Raw genomic sequence first — 22389 nt, forward strand, 5'->3', positions numbered from 1 at the left:
ACCAGCTTGCACTTGTTGCAGGTATACGCCATGTTGAGCTCAGGCAGAAACCACGAACATTGCACACCCTTTGCAGGTCACCACCTCTAGGGACTCCTTTCCATCCATATTGTCAATTTCTGCTTTGTTTTTCCTTTCTGATTATAGTGGAATTGCCTTTGCTTTGTCCTGTCCTCTCTGAAGGTACACAACTATATGAGTATGTCTTAAGGAAAAATAAGATTTTTTTGCTTGGTGTTTTTTTTGTGTGTGGTTTTGTGGGGGGTTTTCTCTATGTTTTTCTTTGTTTCCCCCCCTCTGTTTTTTCTTTTTTCTTAGAGGCCTCCCCCTTGACCTCCCCTGCCGAACTCCCCCTGTCAAACTCCCGTTTGCTCTTCCTGTTCGCTCTCTCTCTGGGAACTGGCTTACTTTTCTAGCTTCTTCTTGAGCTGGGCCAACTGCTCTTCCCTGCTTCTGCTCAGCTCCAAGTCAGGAAGCAGTATTCTTTTCCTAGGCCGTGGACTTCTAAAGGAAAGACTGATGAAAATACCACCTTCCTATGTAGAGTCTTATAGCACTACATTAAGAACTGTGCCTTGCGATATTGTGTGTTCCCACGTGGATCAGTACAGATAATGGTCAGTGGGTTTGATTAGTCTTGGCAAAGCTCTCCATCATATTCTGGATACATGCATAGAGAGATAACAAACCTCCTATGATGACATGTCAGGATGGCAGATTGTTGCCTTTGTCCCTTACAATAGGAAGCCAACAAATGCCACCACACATCTTAGGTTTGTAGGAAGATTCCTTCCATCCACAGAGGCCTCTGAGGCCTCCTTCAGGCTTTGTGGAATCTGGGGTTGCTATCCTTCCAGTGTCTATAAGCATTGTCCATGAGGAGGCCTTGGAATCAATTGCATCGCTCTAATGTTGCAGAGTACAATCAAGAAACTTGATGGAATGGAGAGGATCCATGGGATATAGTGATCCCTGGAAACAAATCATAAAGAGCATATTTAAAGTGCTGTTACTTGTTAGACTCCCAAGAAGTCATATAGCCTATTAAACTTAGGGTGACCATAGTTTGGAAACCAAAAAGGAAGACAACATGGCTGGCCCTCAAGGGGGCGTGCCCACCAACACGTCCAGCCTCCAAGCGGGCATGCCCATAAAGACGTCCAGTCTCCAAGGGGGTGTGCCCACCAACACGTCCAGCCTCTAAGGGGGTGTGCCCACCAACACGTCCAGCCTCCAAGGGGGCATGCCCACCAACATGTCCAGCCTCCAGGGGGCGTGCCCACCAACATGTCCAGCCTCCAGGGGGCGTGCCCACCAACACATCCAGCCTCCAAGGGGGTGTGCCCACCAACACATCCAGCCTCCAAGGGGGCATGCCCACCAACACATCCAGCCTCCAAGGGGGCGTGCCCACCAACACATCCAGCCTCCAAGGGGGCGTGCCCACCCGAACAGCACACAAGACAAACCTGTTCTATATAACATCTTAATGTTAAAATCACTGAAATAAAGAACAAGTGAGACATTCAATGAATCTGAAATTAACTTTACTCACTCCTACTTTTGTTGCTTTTGTTGTACTTTGAAACTTTTGCTATGCTCTGTGTCATACCCCTTCCCTCAAATATCTTTTCTGACTGCAAATCCTTCACTGCATGACCATAGTCTCACCTTTCCTAATATTTAACACTCTTTTCCCATCATCTTTCTCATATCCATACTCACAGATTCAGCATACTGCTACCACTGAACAAATGAAACAGTTGACAATTGCAGAAAAATCTAGTACAACAAATGTACCTAGCATTCAGAAAGAGTCTAAAATACTAGTATCCTGCAAACATTAGCCATGGAACAAAATGGACTAAAGGCTTGTTGCAGTCACTTCTCACTAGCACCTCTTAGCTTGTTTCAACTTCTGGTTTATCATTGAGAAGCTAATTTAAAATTTTTCATTATTCCTTTGGTTCATTAGCCATGTAAACAAGACCATGGTCAGTAGCAATACAAAGAAAGGCCAGAATGGATGCCCATTATCACAATGGTACCTTCTCAAACTGGGGGAGGTAACGAGTGGGGTACTGCAGGGCTCAGTCCTGGCCCAATGCTCTTTAATTTTTTTATTAATTATTTGGATGAGGAGGTAGAGGGAACACTTATCAAATTTGCAGATGACACAAAATTGGGTGGGATAGCTAATACCCTGGAAGATAGAAACAAACTTCAAACTGATCTTGATAGGCTGGAGCTCTGGGCTGAAAACAAAAGAATGAAATTTAATAGGGATAAATGCCAAGATCTACATCTAGGAAAAGGAAACCAAATGCACAGTTACAAGATGGGGGATACTTGGCTTAGCAATACTACAAGTGAGAAGGATCTTGAAATTATTGTAGATCACAAGCTGAATATGAGCCAACAGTGAGATATGGCTGCAAAAAAAAAAAAAGAAGAAGCATAGCTTCCAAATCGCATGAGGTAGTGGTTCCCCTCTATTCAGCACTGCTTAGGCCTCATCTAGAGTATTGCATCCAGTTCTGGGCACTATACTTCAAGAAGGATGCAGACAAGCTGGAGCGTGTTCAGAGGAGGGCAACCAGGATGATCACGGGTCTGGAAACAAAGCCCTATAAGGAGAGACTGAAAGAACTGGGCATGTTTAGCCTGGAGAAGAAAAGATTGAGGGGAGACATGATAGCATTCTTCAAATACTTAAAAGGTTGTCACACAGAGGAGGGCCAGGATCTCTACTTGATCATCCCAGAGTGCAGGACATGGAATAATGGGCTGCAGTTACAGGAAGCCAGATTCCAGCTGGGTATCAGGAAAAACTTCCTGACTGTTAGAGCAGTATGACAATGGAACCAATTACCTAGGGAGGTTGTGGGCTCTCCCACACTAGAGGCATTCAAGAAGCATCTGTCAGGGATGCTTTAAGGTAGATTCCTATTCTACTATTCTATGATTCTATAATACTAAACAAGGATCTTTCCCTCTTTTTATCTAAAAATCTCCAGAAATAGCAATCAGGGACCCAAAGAAAACTGCCCAAAGAAACCTCAGAAACAAGTCCCATTGATTTCAGTAAAGCTTACTCCCAATTAAATGAATATAGGATTGCAGCTTCTTCACATCTGTTTACCTTACTCTAGCAAGTGCAAGCCCCTCCTGTCAAGGTCAACTATGCACTCACCAGAACCTGGCGTAGTGGATCATGCAATCAGAGCCTAGGAGATCCAGACACACCCAAACAAGTCAAGCCAAGTCATGCTATGCAGTCACATATTATCTTGCTGTGACAGAACAAGTCTGGGACAAGATAATACTTTGAAATCAACCAGACATAACAGCCATGAAAAACTACCTCATTGACATAGCAATACCTAATTACAAACATGTTGCAGAAAAGAGAGAAAACTATGACAACAGAAAAAAGTTACAATTATTCTGTTAGTCACATCAGTCACCAGCATCACATCAATTTTTTTATCTTACATTTTTACACACACAAAAAAAAACTTCAGAAACTAGGCCTACCAAAATACATCTGCAACAACATCCAGAAAGTAGTCATACTTAAAACATCTTCAATAGTCAGGAAATTTCTGAATCAATAGAAGACAGCATGACTTGGCAAAACCCGTCATGTTCATCTAGAAAAACCACCACGAGCAAGAAAAGATGATGATAATAATAATGGCAACCCTGTTAACTTTTTAAACATATTTTTTTAGAAGGATGAACAATTATCAGCAATTGTTACAAAATATACATCATGCCAATTATATCAAAGCAAATTGGAGAGGAAGGTCTATGGGTCAAAATGTATTATTTAAAAAATGAATTACTACCTTGTAGCACCAGCTAGAGACCTTTATACTACAGAGCAAGTAGGCACAAATAACTCAAGCAAGTGAGCCAAACCACATACTACAAAACAACTATTTTGGGAAAGAATTTCCTTCATGACTCAAAATTCCTGATCTCAAGAATGATGACCCAGCAAAGGTTTTAGGAAATCTCGCTCATATTGGCATAGGTTGAGATATTTTGCTGGTCAGAATTCTCATCAGTAGAACTCCAATGGAAATACCTTAATGGGAGACTTGCCAGTGAGATACTGTGGCAAGGCAGTTGTAAACTTCCAGCCTCTCTTCAAAGATCCTGGAGTGATGTTGTGCAGCCCAGGCCATGCATATTTACTCAGAATTAAGTCCCACAGAGTTCAATGAGATTTACTCCAAGGATTCCAACTATGTGTATATAGGATTGCTGCCACTTATTGTTATCACTACTCACCCTCAGTTTCCATTTGCAAAAGAATATTAATGACTCCCATTCAAGACAGAAGATTCCTGACATGTGAGGCTAAAAGTGCAAAAGAATGAGTTGGCAGAGGGTCACATTTCAATAGGACACTTGGGCTGCAATCCAATTACACTTTCCTGGGAGTAAGCCTCACTGAACATAGGTGGGGCTTACTTTTGAGTAATCATACACAGGATGGTACTGTTAAATGTTTGAATCAACAGGACATAAAAACGCTTAATTTCAACAGTAGCGTGCCTGCATATTTAATGGAAAGTAAAAGTTTTAAATTCCTCTAAACTTCCAATTAGGAACTAAACTTCTTGTTCCAAGTGTTTTCCCTTTCCTTCTGTTCCCAAAAACAGGTGTGCCCCTTACTCACAAATTCTCTAAAGCCAGTGCTTGGACAACAAAACCAAACTACCTTCCCTAATGAGCCAAACAAAGTTATGACTACTTATTTTAGAAGATACAGAGCCCAAAATCTTGACTGAACTTTGGTTACAGCTCACAAGATTCCAAAAATGTGCTTTCTTTATGTCCTATGTATGTCTATTCAGAGTCAGAAGAAGATCCCATTGAGTGGGGAGGGTGGGGAGTGGTATGTGCCAGGCTGAGAAGGCTTTTGCAGGCGGCTTCTCAGAGGGGAGTGAATCCAGCTCTTCTTCAGCCAATTAACCCATACAGCAGCCTAATCCCATCCTACTCCCCTCCCCTTCATTGCCCCACATGCCCCTTAAACAGACAGATGGAGACTTTCCCCTCAGCCAACACTCACTCAGTACAGACCCAGGTGAAGGAGGTTGAAAAGGAGGGGAGCGTTCCCCTGTAAGTCTCTCTCTCTTCCACACACCCTCTCACGGTCCAGGTCTCTTCCCTATATTATTATTATTATTATTATTATTATATTTATTTGTATCCCGCCTTTTGCCCAATGCTGGGCCTCAAGGCGGCCTTACAAAGTTTAAAATATACATGGGGGGGGGGAGGGAAACAAAACCATAAACAATTAAAAAAAATACACAACAAAATTATAAAACATTAACATAGATGGAGGGCTGGATTATTCTCCAAAGGCCTGCTTGAACAAAAAAGTTTTAGCCTGCTTCCGAAAGCCCATCAAGGAGGGAGCCAGCCTAGCTTCCCCAGGAAGAGAGTTCCAGAGCACTGGAGCAGCCAACGAGAAGGCCCTCTGCCATGTTCCCACCAAGCGTGCCTGTGAAGAAGGTGGGACTGAAAGAAGGGCCTCTCCAGAAGATCTCAAAGCACGGGCAGGCTCATAAGGGAGAATACGTTCTTTCAAATAATCTGGACCCGAACCATATAGAGCTTTATAGGTCAAAACCAGCACTTTGAATTGTGCCCGGAAACAGACTGGAAGCCAGTGGAGCTGTTTTAACAGGGGAGTTGTCTGCTCCCTGTAACCAGCCCCAGTCAACAATCTGGCTGCAGCTCTTTGAACCAGCTGGAGTTTCCGAACACTCTTCAAAGGCAGCCCCACGTAAAGCGCGTTACAGTAATCCAATCGGGATGTAACTAAGGCATGTGTCACCGTGGCCAGGTCCGACATCTCTAGGAACGGGCGCAGCTGGCGCACTAGCTTTAACTGTGCAAATGCACTCCTGGCCACCGCCGAAACCTGGGTATCCAGGCTCAGGGCTGAATCCAGAAGCACACCCAAGCTGCGGACCTGCGTCTTCAGGGGGAGTGTAACCCCATCCAACACAAGCTGAATCCCTATTCCCTGATCTGCCTTTCGACTGACCATTCCCTACCATTTCCCTTGCTCCTCAGACTCCCTTCCTCCTAATTTTTGATAAGACCAAGTCAGTCAAGCCAGCTCAGTCTCAAAATACATCTGGTTCTGGCCTCCTCTTCTTGCTCCTCCCCACACAAGAAGCGCCCACTCATTCCCCCCTGCCCTTACCGAAAGCCCTTACAACAAGGTAGGAGGATGAGCATGCATGCGTGCCAGCACAAGCAGCGGCAGTCCCGTTTCCCTAGGCCTATGAAGTTAAGGCCATGGCAGTTCTGTTTTTACTATATCTATGGCTGACAACTGTGGCAAGCAAGAACAAATGCTAAACAGCACACAACTGCACAAAAAGTGATTGCCACCAAGTCAGTGGGGCAACAGGACCTAACATAATGTGTGAGCACAACAGAAATTATAACAGCATCGAGACATATAACCTCATAGACGTATAACATATATACATGACAGAGTAAAGTCCAAAAACAAGTTCACGTATTTGGCATTGAAATGCTGAGTGAGATAAGACTCCTGATTTTACACGTGTTTCGCCACAGCTTTCTCAGAACGTTACTATAATTACTGCAAAACATAACAATACAAATGAAACTAAGGGCTCCATCACACCAGCGATTTATCGCACACTTCCCATACCTGCTATGCAGTTTTGCAGCCTGATACCCACATGATGTTGTCCACGTCCTGCACTCATTTAGGCTCTTATCCTCCATGTTTCATTTCTTTTTGGAGCACAGAAAGTCTGGATTATTTTCCCTCCCTGCAAAATAAATGCTCTTCTCCCTCCTGTGTATTTCTGTGGTTGTGTTCTATCGACCATCCCATTCTTTGTTGGGGGCATGTGTGTCTAAGGGCAGTCTCACTAACAAAAGAGGAGGGCGATGCGATTCTCCACTCAACCATGAAGGGGGAGAGAGAGAGGTCCCATTTAACTCTATGTTATTACTCCTGAGTAGGCATGACCAGGGGTACATTTTCACCTTAAAAGAAATGGGGAAAATGCACCCTCCTTGTCCACAGCGCCCTCATTTTTAAAGATAAAGAGATCAAAATTGGCACAGTGATAGCTCTTAAGTAGAGTTTTCAGTATGCCAAGTTTGAATGAGATCGGTCGTTCCCTTACTTTTTAAGGATTTTTTAAAATCCCCCCCTAACCCCTTTTCCTGGTAGTCCATAAGTGCGAAGGATTGATCTTTGATAATGCTAAGCTGTCCATTTCCAAGTTTATAAAATAGAGATCTGCTGGTTCCCTTATTCAAGAGTAAATCCCATTGATTTCAACTACATTTACATCCAATTCATACTAAAATCCCATGCATGCTTACCTTTGAATAAACCCCATTTTAGTAAGTCTGTCTCTTTGCTGAATGGGGTTTACTCAAAGGTAAGCATGCATGGTATTTGAGTATGAATTGGATGTAAATGTAGTTGAAATCAATGGGATTTACTCTTGAATAAGGGAACCAGCAGATCTCTATTTTGATTGTCCTTCAAGATGGATTGACTAAAAAAAAGGACAAACTTTCAATTACAAGGTTAAACAGAGAAGCATAAAAATTGTAAAAGATTAGCAATTCCTCTAACCTGTAGTTTGCAACCATAGATATAGGAAAAACTGAGAGCTGCCATGACCTTAATTTCATAGGCCCTTTGGGTGGGGAGGACAAATTTACTTCAAATTTCATAAATTCCCGCCTCCCAGATTTGTTAGCAAAAATCCTAACAAATCTGTTTTCCCCCGTCATTTGGGCCACTCTAAATAAACTAGGTAACATAAGAGAATACTCTTAAAGAGGAGTGGTGTCTTGGGGAGAGGGATCCCTGCAAATCAGGCAGAGGACTCTTCCTTTCGCAGAAGGTCATTTTCTGTCACACAAGGCAGATCCTGGATCCAGCCCAAAACCCTTTCAAATAAATAGGTCAAATATGTTTGTGAGCTTTGCTATGCATGCAGTATGAATAATTAAACAGACATTGGATTGTATAATAACAATAGTTTAAGCAACTGCCACTCATCCTGTCCATGAGACAGAAGAGAAGTGATCTCATAATAGCCACCACTGCTGCAATTCTACCATGAGAAGATGTCATGGAGCTTCAGCTGTTCTGGAAAGCTCAAACCTCATGTATAAATGTTGCCTCTTTGTAGGACACCCATCGTGTTTGAAATTTTGTCTCGAGTTGACAACAAATGTGAAGGCCTTAAGATGGCAGTGTATTGAATGCAAGACATGCAGCGCCTGTAGAATCCAAGGCAAAAATGCAGTAAGTTTTTTTCTCTTATTATAGTGCAATGTTCAGTATAATGTTCAGTCTACTTTTATAGTGCCAATTGGATCAAATTTACAAACTTGACCCAACAGGGACTCTTTTAAAAATTGGTGAAAATAATGGCATGGGATTATTTGGGTTCAGGTTTATTTATTTTTATTATATTTAAAGTATTTATATACCATCCTTCACGCAGATATGTCAGGACTCTCTACAATAAGAATTTTAATAAAATACAAGTATATAATTAAAGTTGTACAAAAACACATTGTAAAACAAAAGCACTTTCCAAATTCATCATGGCATCAAAACCAAGTCAGTGTTTAATCATGAAAATATGAAGCAGTGATGTAAGATTATTTTGTGTCTTTCCCTCATCACCCATTCTATTTCAATTTCAGGATAATATGCTTTTCTGTGATTCTTGCGATAGAGGATTCCACATGGAGTGCTGTGACCCACCGCTTTCCCGAATGCCAAAAGGTGATCTTTGAAAATCCTTTGAATGTGTAGTATGACCTTTTCTTGCACTGTCTGTATGTATCTTGCTTTTCAGTGCAGTATCATGAATTGATTCAATAAATTCCACACATCTAAATATGGATCCAACCCATTAATTTTAATGTATTATTTATTTCTTCTGTAACACATTCAAAGAGTAGGAGTGTTGTTGTAAGCCATTTTTGTCCTTGGCTGTGTTTGGACATCACACTAAACTATAGTTTAGTGCAGCCTTTCCCAAACTTGTACCCTTTAGATTGGCCACAGCATAACTCCCATCATGCCCTGCCAACATGATGGCTGGTCTTTATGGGATGTATGCTCATTAAGATGGTGATGAGACTCAATCCCTATTCAGCCATTTTCATCATGTAAGGAAGGGAAATGGGGATGAGCTCACTAATGCCACCTTCTCGCTCCTCCTTCTCCTTGCTTTCTGCATGGGGAGGGCAAGTGTGGAGAACAGTCTCCTTATCCGTGGAAGTTCTCCTCAAGATTTTAGAAACCTGATTCTTGAAATGACGTCATGATTTAAAATCCCATTTATCATATAGATGCACTTGAAAGAAAGCAGATGCAAATACATTGGGGAGAGGGTAGGATTCTTCTTTGTGGTCTCTGTGCATCACACATATGGGCTTCACGCCTGCGCAGAGCTTCGTTTGGGAAGTTTCTATAGCTGATAGAGATTTTGGGCGGGAACCCTCCCCACTCCGTAGTGAGCATGCGCAGGAGGGTTCCCGCCCAGTTCCTCAGTTCCCTAGAAACCGCCATTGCGGCAACATCATTTAGGAGTTTCGCTTGTCCTCGGACACATTAGTTAGCTGATCTCTCTTTTTTCCGTTACCTTTTCTAGTTTTTCACTCGTAGATCTCTTCTTTCTATTAAAAAAAAAATTTACTATATTTTTCTCACTTTCGCTATCTCAATCACACCTACTATAGGGGTTTATTGTAGCAGCAAATTGCCACCCTGCGATGGTCACCGCCTTTGCCTTTTTTGCCTCGGTGAAGCCCATACATTTGAGGCGTGCTCGGCTTGTCAAGCAAAACGCTTGACCCTAGACAAACTCGTCGACACTGAGCAGATCATTTAAGATTGGAGCTGTGGAAAAAGGCAATGGGGGCAGTTCCCGCAAAACTGTCAAATATGCCTGGCTCCATCATTGTGGAAAAGGGGGAACCTTCAACAGAAAAAGCATCCACATTGACACAATCCCTAGCGACTACTGCCGCCAAGAAGCTGTCAAAGAAGGCTCGGACGCCCTCTCAGATGGAGCACAAGAAAAAGAAGAGGAGGCACATAGACGAGTCTACTGCTCCTTCTCCTAAAGTGTCGAAGCACCTTTATTTATTTATTTATTACATTTTTATACCGCCCAATAGCAGAAGCTCTCTGGGTGGTTCACAAAAATTAAAACCATAATAAAACAACCAACAGTTTAAACAACCTTCCGACACCCCGTCCGCTGTTAGATTCACCAATTCAGGTGTTAACTCCACAGCATGTTTCGGAAAACAATCCCACTCAGACTGTCGATGACCTCTCGATCACGATAGTCGATGTTGTCCCTACGGTATCGATCTCAGAGGGAGAGATACGGGACTCATCTCCTCATTCACCGTAGCTGTTGGGTCCTCAAGGCACTCCTCGCAGGGAGTCGAGACCATCACCGGAGGCAACAAGAGCCAGAGACTGGCAATGATACTCTCCTCGATGCCGTGACCCTGAACCGAGCAGATATTCCCCTTGGTATCGAGAACCTGAACCTCACCACTGTACTCAATACCAATCACAATCACCAGCATCTGATTGGGAGCGATGCTCGGAATGGTCCATGCCTCCAATATCCACATATTATTGGGCTCCCTGGCATCCATTATATGAAGGGGCACCTTACCCCTACCAGTATCCGCCATCTCCTCAACACTGGGGAGTATCTGCCATCTCCTTGACACTGTCAAGTATGCTGTAGGGTGGATTCCTGCATTGAGCAGGGGGTTGGACTCGATGGCCTTTTAGGCCCCTTCCAACTGTACTATTCTATGATTCTATGACTCCCGTCGGCGTCGATTTCTGTACCGACAGAACAGCAACCATTGACGTTGTTAACTAGGCCACCGCAAACAGAGATGCTTCCGCTGCCAGCTGCGCTACCGACACATCCAGCACTGACTCAGTCTGCCCCGACACCGAGACTTCCGTCGAGGTCAAGACGTTCTCCTCATAAGGAACCAGATAATGCAATCTCCTTACAACAGGAGTCGCCATCTGATGGCTATGAATCTGACTGTCCTTCATGTTCTTCAATAGCCCCATCATTACTGACTCCAGACACTCTTGTAGTGTCACAAGACCCAGACTCTCCGTCAGAGGACCTCAGGCATTTCTCCGATCTTATTCAAAGAATGGCCCAGTCACTGGGCATGGAGACCCATGGTTCGGTACAAAAACTCACCAACCCGGTCTTCGATGCTGTACATTCCGAGGCGACTATGCCTGTAGCAATCTCTTTACTACCTACATTGCTACAGACCATACAGCAATCCTGGAAATTCCCTGCAACACTACCAGCTTCCTCGAAGAAACTAGAGAATATGTATAAGGTGCTAGAAACAGTAGCTGAGTTCCTCTTTGTCCATCCTCAACCAAATTCCATAATAGTGGAATCGGCTCAAGGATGCTCACAACGTGCACATACTGCACCAGTAGACAAAGAAGGTTGCTTTCTAGATCTCATGGGCCACAGAATGTATTCTACAGCATCCCTAACGTTGAAAGTGGCTAACTACCAGGCCACAATGGCCAGGTATCAACTATTCTTGTGGGAGAAGATGAACTCCTTAATTGACCACTTAAGCGATGATCAAAGAGAGTTAGCGCGCTTGTTCCATACCGAAGCGGTGTGGCTGGCCAAGCAGGAAATCAACACAGCATGACACCAAACAGACTGTGGAGCAAAATCAATGGTGAATGCTGTGGCTCTTTGACGCCATGCCTGGCTGAGATCCTCGGGGCTCTCGCAAGAAGCAAGAACCCGTATTGAGGACCTGCCATTCGACGGTATAGGACTCTTTAATGCTAAGACGGACAAAGCTATGGACTCAGTCCAAAAGGCTAGAATGACTACAAAAAAGATGGGATTAGCACCGCCACCCCAACAGTTCAAACAGAGAGGTGGCATCGAAATCAACCATTCCAGTTTCCTCATTTTCAAAAGGGTCAACAGTCATTCAAACAAGGTCAACAATATACTACTCAACCCAGATGCCAGCATCAGTACAAGTACCATCCTCAGCGTCGTAAGCCGGACGGCATCGATAAACACTATCTTTGACTCCCCTCTGTCTTGATACACCATCACACCCTTCGGTCACTGACTTTCCTTTTACTTCTTGGCATGGTCCCATATAACAATGGACTCCTGGGTCCTCAGAATTGTGCAGGAGGGTTACCGCATAGAATTCCTGGCAACACCACCATTGGGACACTTGCGGTTTACCCAACCTTAAGCAACTACAAAAAGAGATCAAAACCCTTTTACAAAAGGGAGCGATCAACCCCTACAGGGGTTTTACTCCTGATACTTCACCGTGCCAAAAAGAGATGAGGCTCTACGCCCTAACTTAGATTTAAGAGACTTGAACCTCTTTCTCAGGACTACCAAGTTCAGGATGATCTCACTGCTGCAGATCCTCCCACTTCTTTCCAAAAAAGCATGGTTCACATCTGTCAACCTTCAAGGTGCTTATTTTCATGTAGATATCCATGAGTCGTGCCAAAAATTTCTTCGCTTCACGATGGGGGACCAGTTCTTCCAATTCAGGGTACTCCCCTTTGGTCTGTCGACTGCACCACACGTCTTTATCAAATGCATGGCAGTGGTTTGCGTGCATCTGAGGCAAATGGGAATCCAACTGTACCCGTATATCGAAGACTGGCTAGTCGTAGGAAGATCCAGGGACAGTTTATCGTGACAAGTCACAACGATCCAACGTCTCCTAATGAATCTCGGCCTTTTCCTCAACGAGGAGAAGTCAAACTTCATTCTGTCTCGCATGTTAAAGTTCATAGGAGCTTTTCTCGATGCCGACACAGCTCGCGCCAACTACCACAGGACAGAACCAACACTCTTATCAAGCTGGTGACACTTATCATTCAGCTCCAGAGCGTGAAGGCATTCACCATTCAAAGACTTTTGGGACTTATGGCAGCTACTACGGCAGTAGTACCATTTTCACACCTCAAGATGTGCCATCTCCAGTTATGGTTCGTCAGAGTCCTCAACCTGACGTCAAATGCACACAAGAGGATTCTTCGCATACCGATAGAAATTCTAACATCCTTACGGTGGTGGACACAGCTGGATCATCTCCAATGAGGGGTACCGTTCCACCACGATTCCCCATTGATAGTGGTGATGACGGATGCCTCTCTTCTCGGCTGGGGAGCTCACTGCAAGGGCTTGACAGCTCAGGGTGTTTGGACGAGTGAACAAAGAAGCCATCACATCAACATGTTGGAACTTCTCGCTGTCCAAAGAGGCCTCCACTCTTTCACATCGTCCCTTGACTCAGACAATACTACGGTATTGTCAGACAATACTCAGACAGTACTCAGACAATACTACGGTGGTCTTCCACCTGAACAAACAGGAGGGGACAAAATCGTTCCCGTTGGTCATTCTCACGGTGCAGCTCTTGGAATGGTGCGTGCAGCACAACATTACTATAACAGCAGTCCACATAGCAGGCAAGGACAACAAGTTGGCAGACCAACTCAGCAGAACTGTCTCAAGTGTACACGAGTGGCAACTACACCAACAGGTTGTCCGCACTATTTTTCAATGTTGGGGGATCCCGTCCATCGACCTGTTTGTGACACACAAGAATTCTCTGTGCCACCACTATTGCAGCAGGGCAGGTCTGGGTCCACACTCCAAAGGGGACGCGTTCCTCCTTACCTGGATGCAACACCTTTACTTCCTTTCCCCTCCCTTCCATCTGCTCACCAAGGTGTTGGGACAGATCATAATGGACAACACAAATTGCATTTTGGTGACACCATGGTGGCCCAGGCAGGGGTAGTTTGCCCCACTACTCATCAGGTCTCAGGGCCTCCACCATCGCCTTCCTCGATGTCCCGACCTACTTTCATCCGGAAATAGATACCCTGTGGTTGACAGCATGGACTCCCCCACAGACAGTGACTCAGTTGCCCTCTGACATTAAAGCGGTTCTCAATGCAGTGTTAAAACCTTCCACATGTTCTTCATATTTAAGGAAATGGATAAAGTTTAAGGACTTCGCCTTATGTAAGCAGTTAGATCCAGTTTCCTCACCAGTTCAACAGATTTTGTCGTTCTTGTTAATGTTAGAGGACAAGGGTCTCCAATTTTCTTCATTGAAAGTTTATTTAGCAGCCGTATCGGCATACCATAACCCCATAGAGGGATATTCTGTCTTCTCTCACCCTCTAGTCCATAGTTTTTTGAAGGGATTATGGAATCTAAAACCATCAATTAGACAACCCACACCTTCCTGGAGTTTATCAGTCGTTTTACATGCTCTCTCTCTCAAACCATTCGAGACAATGGCTACTGCAGACCTTAGCCTGCTAACATGGAAAGTAGTTTTTCTCGTAGCAATCACCTCTGCAAGATGTGCAAGTTAGCTTGCAGCCTTACGAGTGGATGAACCCTTCCTTATCTTCCATAGCAACAAGGTGGTGTTTCTCCCTGACATTCAGTTTCTGCCCAAGGTGGTGTCTGATTTCCATGTGAATCAAGATTTGGTGCTACTGGCTTTCTTTCCATCCCCTTCAACACCTCTCAAATCCACCTTATACACCTTGGTTGTCAGACGCGCGCTAGGGTTCTGTAAGGCACGCACAAAGGACTTCCGCTTGTCAGTGCATCTATTTGTCTGTTATGGACATCATAAGAAAGGGCAACATGTGTCTACACAAAGCTTTCTGCATGGATAGTGCAGACAATTTCCTTGGCCTACAAATTGGCTAAGATTGACTTGCCTAACAAGGTTAGGGCACATTCCACCAGATCTGTTTCTACGTCAACAGCTTTTGGATGTGGGGTTTCCTTGCTTAACCTCTGTCGTGCAGCAACCTGGTCTACTCCGACAACGTTTGTCAGGCACTACAGGCTAGACGTCTGTTCCAGAGCAGACTGCTCCTTTGGGAGAACTGTACTTTCATCCATCCTGCAATGAGACACCTACCCACCAGCTTGCTAGTCGCCCATATGTATGATGCACAGAGACCACGAAGAAGGAGGACGGGTTGCTTACCTGTAACTCTGGTTCTTCGAGTGGTCATCTGTGCAGTCACACAACCCTCCCACCTTCCCCTCTGGGTGTCTCCTAGGCACTTATTGGGGACTGTTCTTCAGTCCAGGGGCCACAGTGTCGGTCTCTAGGGAACTGAGGAGCTGGGCAGGAACCCTCCTGCACATGCACACTACGGAGTGGGGAGGGTTCCCATCCAAAATCTCTATCAGCTATAGAAACTTCCCAAACGAAGCTCCGCGCAGGCGCGAAGCCCATATGTGTGACTGCACAGATGACCACTCAAAGAACCACAGTTACAGGTAAGCAACCTGTCCTTACTAACACTGTAATTATAAATTTCCGGTTTAAAAACTCACAGAGGAATTCAATGATACAAAAACCTGTCAGCTTAAAACCAGAGTTAAGACTATCTTATGTTGGCACAAAGCCAAAAAGTTGGAAGCTAAGGCTTATCTATTAACTGGTGTGTCCCAAGATCAGTGATGCTGCTGTGCTGTGTCACAAAGTGTGCTTGCTTACAACTCCATGCACCCACACATTGTCCTGGTTCTGCCTTATGATGCCTTACTGCTAGTAGAGGGCTCCCTCTCACTGTTTAAGCCATCTGGCCAGCTACTAATATAAGCAACAAGGCGGCATGGGTCAACTAGCAAAACAGTAAGGCTGAGATGCTACCAAAGGCAATGCAAGACAGTGTGGGGCATTCCATCCTTCCTGTCAATATTTGGGCCTGAAAGACCAAGGAAAAGCATGGATGCATCGACAGTAAGTTGTAACCAAGCACAATTTCTGACACTGCATGGCATCATTTATTTATTTATTTTTATTTATTACACTTATATACCGCTCCCATAGCCAGGGCTCTCTGGGCGGTTTACAGAAATCATAACTAAGCACGAAACACACCAGCATTGGAAGCTAAGGAACTTTAGCTTCCAATTTCCTGGCTTTGTGGAGCTTGAGCTAACATAAGGTAGTCTTAACTCTGGTCTGACTGGCAGAGTTTAGGTAATTTAATGTATTTAAATATTGGAGATCACTGAAAGTTCCAAATAGGAATAGGCAGTTGAGGCTGAACGATTTGATGACTGGAGAGATATGTAAAGAACAACGTATATATTTTGTAATTTTGTAATTTATAAATAAGGCCTTTCTATAAGAAGTGACTGTGTTTACAAAAGTAATACTTGAATGATAACACAAACTGGAAGCCAATGTGGTTGATGTAAAGTTAGAATAATCTGGTCGGAGAGGAAGGCTCCAGTTAACACACTCTTGCTGTTCTATTCTGGGGCAATTCTAGATCCTAACCACTGTTCAGAGCCAAACCCATACTTGACATTAGTCTGGTACGGATGTTGCCAAGGCCTGAGTCACAGTTGCCAAAACTTCTCCTTTGTGGTTTCTGTGCAGGCAAGCATGCTCTGTGCCTACACAGAGTGATTGTTTAGTTGAAATATTTATTCCCTGCCTACTAATCACAGTTCTCAAGGCAATAAAACAGGCAATTGGAAAGTTAGACTCCATAAGTAGGAATTTGTCAATAACCTCCTGTAATGCTAGGTTCTTGATGGCATACACAGGAATTCCTAAAGCGGGATAAAAGTGTTTGCAAACTCCCTTCGGATCCTCAGACATTCCAGCTGTCCCTGTGCTGATGATTCTCTGGGCCACAGCAGATCTCATAGGACACCACCCAGTCTGGAAATGGCTGCCAAATCAGCCAGATGTTAGTCACGTGCACAATGAGCCGCTTACTCAGGCTGCTGCTGTTGTGCAGCTCCTGGCAGCACATGTAAGAGGCTCTTGCAGTGGTAGTGATGGTGGAGAAACAAAGTCCGCAGCCAGACCTAAGGTTTATCCCAGGATCATCCCGGGTTCGTCCCTGCCTGAGCGCTGGATGCCCTGTGTGGCACTTAGATGAACAGGTTTGACCCCAGGACAATCCGGGGATAAACCTTTGGTCTAGCTAGGGCCAAAGATGTTTATAAGCCTTATCCCAGACCTTAGATGTTCCAGTGCTACCCTACTGTTCATCGGAAAAGTATATAGATAAAGCCTGAAAGCTGATGCTCATGCTTGTTCACCTCAGGGGAATCTTTTTGAGCTGTTCATGTCTCAAGGGGATTTCCCCTTTTCCCTTCCTGAGGAGAAGGGCATCCTGATTTGAGGAACTCTTCCATTGGACTTTCTTGGCAGGGCTAATTGAGCCAATTTTTGTTTCCTTCAGCAGTGGAAATACCCCCCCCCCCGCCCCCCCAGCACTTGTTCTGACTGTGACAGAATAGCAAGATGTACTTTCCTGGCTCTGTAGCAGATAAATGGCCTTTAGGCCTATCTTCTTTTACTTTAATTGCCTGGATCATTTTTTCTGTGAGGAGCCCAAGATCATGTTGTACCCTCACTGCCTGAATTCTACCAAGCAAACTTGCAGGAACTGTTCTTTTTATCTGTAAGCTTTGTTGCAGGAACATGCTTTCAGGCCTAGAAAATTATGTCCATGGAGACTTCCACTACTGTTAGGGTGACCATATGAAAAGGAGGACAGGGCTCCTGTATCTTTAACAGTAATGTAGAAAAGGGAATTTCAGCAGGTGTCAATTGAAGAGGGTGAAATTCCCTTTTCATCACAACAGTTAAAGCTACACTAGCTGTAGTAGAGTGACCAGATACAAAAGAGGGCAGGGCTTCTGCCGCTTTAACTGTTGTGATGAAGAAGGAATTTCACCCTCTTCAATTGACACCTGCTGAAATTCCCTTTTCTACATTACTGTTAAAGATACAGGAGCCCTGTCCTCCTTTTCATATGGTCACCCTAACTACTGTCCTAGTACTTTCTCAGACTTAGGCTATAGCTAGACCTAAGGTTTATCCCTGGATCATCCAGGGGTCAAACCTGTTCATCTAGGTGACACACAGGGAATCCAGTGCTCAGGCAGAGGCGAACCCTGGATGATCCCAGGATAAACCTTAGGTCTAGCTGTGGCCTTAGTTTCTTTTTGTGGTTTCTTCCAACCCTATTGTTGTAATGCTGCAACAACTTCCATGAACTCAGTGTCCTTGTTCTAGGCTCTTGAGCACTTTGATCCTGTCATATTTCCTATGGAACACATCCTCAGGACATGGATTCCTTCCTTCCATCCAGAGAAAGCATGCCTCCAAAATTAGGAAGTAGTAGCTTATGTCGACCCCATCCGTACTGCAAAAGTGTCGCCAACTGTATGAGAGATTCCTGTAGTACTTACCTTAACCAGGCTGTGCCACTACTGTACTTCTCCTTTTTCTCACAGTGTCTGCACATGGCTTGCTAACAGTATGGTATCTAAGCTACATGAACCCTCCACATCCACTGACCCTTTGAACAACAGCCATTCTCTTTTGAGCCTGTCTTTATCAAAAATACCACCCCCAGGTCATAGCATCTCTTCCTATGTCCAGTTTGTGGCTTCCTTCTCTAAAAGAAATATTGAGGATATCACCACCATTTCTCACCCAGAAATGGAAACATTGGGTGCCAACTGGCTTTCCTCCTTTCCACCTATCTCATTGCTTTTGGGGACAGATTCCATCCTACCTGGGATCTTATTTGGGATTAGTATGCTGATTGGAATATGATTCCTGGGATTAGAGATGATGATTCTTCCTAAGAGACCATTATTCAGATTCTACCTAACATAACCTTTATGATTCAGATCTCTCTCCATGGTTCAGTACTCAGTTCTCCATGGAGGGATCTGGACAGATGCTGGTATTATAGTGCCGATAGAGATTAAAAGCCTCTACTCTCAACCCACTTCCATGGTATCAAGTACTGCCTAGGATCTGACAATTGCACCCACTCAGGCGCAACATCCTTTCTACCACTCAGCTATCCTGAGATTCACCATTCATCAGGCAGTACCTTCGTTTTATCGTGTCTGTCCGAAGATATTTGCATCAGTACTGACTACTGTGCCTTTGCTGCTGCCCATTGCTCCACTGTTTTCAGTCTCACTACCACTCACTGCTCTGACAACTATTTCTGTGCCTGTGTTGGCACTTTTAAATGCAGACCCTGTCAATTCCAAGCAAGATACACCAAAATAAGCAAACATCCCATTCAGAGTCATCACCCAACTCAGAATGCTCTGACTCAGGCCTTAGCTAGTCCAGGCTATATCCCAGGGCGAACAGGGGATCCTGAGATCAGGCAGGGATACAGCCCTACCCTTGGGGCCCGCTTTTTCCACGGTCTCAGGCTCAGCCTGAGTAATTACTCGCGCGGAGCTGGGAGCTGCGCACAGGCCGCAGCGAACGCTGTGCCATCGGGGGTAGGATGTGGGGAATGAGGAAAGTAGGGTGTTTTTTTTAATTCACGCGCTCCATCTCCTTTAAGAAAAAAATGGTGGGCGCAACACCTCTCTTCCTGAGGTTGTCATGCCTTATGTGTAAAGGAGGGCGAGATGTCACGTTAATCACAACGCGAGGTCTCTCCTCCTCTTCCCCGGAACAAAAGGTAGGTCTAGCTAAGGCCTCTGTTATGTCAGATAAGATCTTGGATTTGACACCTACTAATCACATTGTTAGTGATCCCATTGTCAGTTAGCATCCTGTACTGCTGGGTGAGAATCTCATCTTTTGTTCAGTCCAAGAGACCCCAATAACCTTGCCTATGCTTTTAAATGTCTAAGGACAACCTTCGGCTCCATTAACTGGGGTGTGGGGCAGGTAGAAGACACGTATTGCTTCTAACAATATATTTGCAACTTTTTGATCCAATACATTCCTCAGAAGTGGAGACCTCCCTGAGTATGAACTGTCAAAAATTTCACTCTATCCCAACAGTCTAGGAGAAAAGAAGGCTTGATGTGGTTGGGTGCAAGTTCTCTACACCGAGATGTTATATCTCTCTGAATTGTCTTGCCCAGGTACCTGCATGTGCAGGCCCCAGGAACAGTACTGTTTTGGGGGAGAAGTTAATTCCTTATTTTTAAGCACCTCTCAAAGAATCAATGGCAGCTGGCTCAGAAATTCCAGGCAAATGCTCTTCAAAGTACTAAACAGCAGATTAGCAATTCCTGCCATTTTACAGAATGTAGCTCCAAGGCATTATTATTATTATTTATTTTATTTATTTATTACATTTTATACCGCCCAATAGCCGAAGCTCTCTTGTTGTTATTGTTATTATTATTTTGTTCTTAAAGTTTTGTAGATATTATTCAAATGTTAAAAGCAGCAACACAGTCCCTGCCTATGGACTTAAAATTTAATAGTCATGATACAAAAGCGGAAAGGGTTGGGGATGGAACAGCAAGACAAACAAATTCAAGTGATAACAGGTTTCATCACAGGATGCCCATTCATTCCACTGCCCTGCTGCTGTCTATTACCAAGACTCATATTGAAGATCTTCTCTTTGATGGACGGGGCTTTTGGTAATCCTGAGTGGATACAGAACACTGATGCCCAGCTTAATAATTGGAAATTTCACAGTGACATCCCTTTTGTTCCACTCACGACTTCTTCTCCACTGATTGTGCAAGTATCCCTAAGGCAAACCGACTGCATAATGCCACAACAGGTATTTATGAAACTCTCTGCTCTAATGTGCAAGGCATTCATCTGATAAAGTTATGGTTAAATCCTCCATAACTAAACCAAATGTCATGGAAGATTTGATCCTGTTGAGAGTGAAATGTTATTGAATTTTAGAAAATGTTTCACAAGAAAATCCTATCTTTCTAAGTAGCCCTGCTTGCCAACTATGCCACATCCTTCAATAATTTTTCTATTACTTTGCATAAACTTTTGAATTGTATCCTGCACCTTCATTTTCAGGGTTTCAGTATCTCCTTTCTGTGAGTATATTTATCACCCTTCTTGGAATATTAGCCTTCTCTTGAGCTGTGTGTTGGTTTTTTCCTGACTCCTTGGTGAAGCATTTCTTCATGATCCTTCTCAGTCTGCACCCACTGGTTCAAGTGCCCACACCTTTTTGGTGTCACTGTTTAGTACTTTTGCAAAGGATTAGACACCCATTTGAACCTTTGACTATCTGTGATCTATATCTATGATGATTCATAGTTATCACCTCAGCAAGGAAGATCAGTGACTTGTTTGCTCTATGCTCTGACAGTCTATTCCTTTGAAATCATAAAGATTAGGTTGTTTTACATCTCCTGTATCCTTAACATTATTTCCAAATTCAACCAGAACCACATTGTCATGGTATTCTTCATGGATCCATACTCTGAATCTTAGGAGGGCTCTTGCATTCTCCATTGATTGATTATTTTCCTTTGCAATGGCAGATCCCAACAGAGGTTTCTTATTTCCTCTCAAACTATCTCATGGTGGATTACTGCTACAGTAAGACTCTATTTCGAGCTGATGAAACACCTCCTCCTAGGCCTCTTCGAGGACATCCTACTAAAGCTATAGTCACTTCTTCTACTCTCTCTTCTTGAACTCTTCAAAACAGCAAGCTGGTCAAGCCCCTATACTTTTGTTAAACTCTACACTCTGGATGTGAGAGGTAGGTCAGATACAACCTTCAACAAAGTGATCCTTCACACTTTGTTTTTTAAGGACACACAAAGGAGAAGAAAAGATTGCTTATAATGGAAAGGTCATCTCTGCAGCCACACAACCTCCCCCCTCCCTATCCATAAAAATTAATAGGTCAGTCTCTGTGGTGGTCATAAACAGAATGATTGAGAAGGCACCCATCCTACCACATAGACATGTGCAAACCACAAACAGATTTCTCTTGGGTGTGGGGGGAGAGGGGGTAAGTGCCAACTCCCAGGCTTTAGTTTTAAAAAAATTCTAATGATTTTTCTATGCAAGCGTAGAATTCATATGTGTGGCTTCACAAAAGTCAATTCAAAGGACATTCATTTCAAGTAAGCAGCCTGTTTCGGCTTGTCGAGGGAATGGTGCAACAGCTGTACCAAGCTATAAGCAGTGACATGGCATTCCCGTTCATGTCCCGTTCACTGCAGAGCCCCCTAAACTCTGGACTTCAGCCTTAAAAGGAGTGCAGCCCCATGCAGAATACTCAGGCACCAACCATCAGCACCTCCGTTTGTTTGAGTTAAGTTTCAGTTTGCCCTTATGTAGTTCATCACCAAACCTGAACAGAGGTCACAAACCCATTTTCTATCATTAGCATATTGATGACAACATGCCTCAGTCCTCAGATAACCACATTCAGATGGTAATAGCATGAAGGACAAGATGGAACCTTTC

At 44.0% G+C, this 22389-nt stretch overlaps 1 protein-coding gene across 2 annotated transcripts in view; it reads left to right on the plus strand.

Moving 5' to 3' along the window:
• The window catches only part of KAT6B (lysine acetyltransferase 6B), a 221996-nt gene that overhangs the window by 96039 nt on the left and 103568 nt on the right, over positions 1–22389 (plus strand). For both annotated transcript variants that reach the window (XM_063128836.1, XM_063128837.1), the window contains exons 4-5: positions 8229–8344; positions 8752–8833. In XM_063128836.1, the coding sequence (XP_062984906.1) occupies positions 8229–8344; positions 8752–8833 (198 nt within the window). The remainder of the gene's footprint in view (positions 1–8228; positions 8345–8751; positions 8834–22389) is intronic.

Source organism: Elgaria multicarinata, chromosome 6 (assembly GCF_023053635.1).
Source record: "Elgaria multicarinata webbii isolate HBS135686 ecotype San Diego chromosome 6, rElgMul1.1.pri, whole genome shotgun sequence".
In the NCBI taxonomy this organism is placed as follows: Eukaryota; Metazoa; Chordata; class Lepidosauria; order Squamata; family Anguidae; genus Elgaria; species Elgaria multicarinata.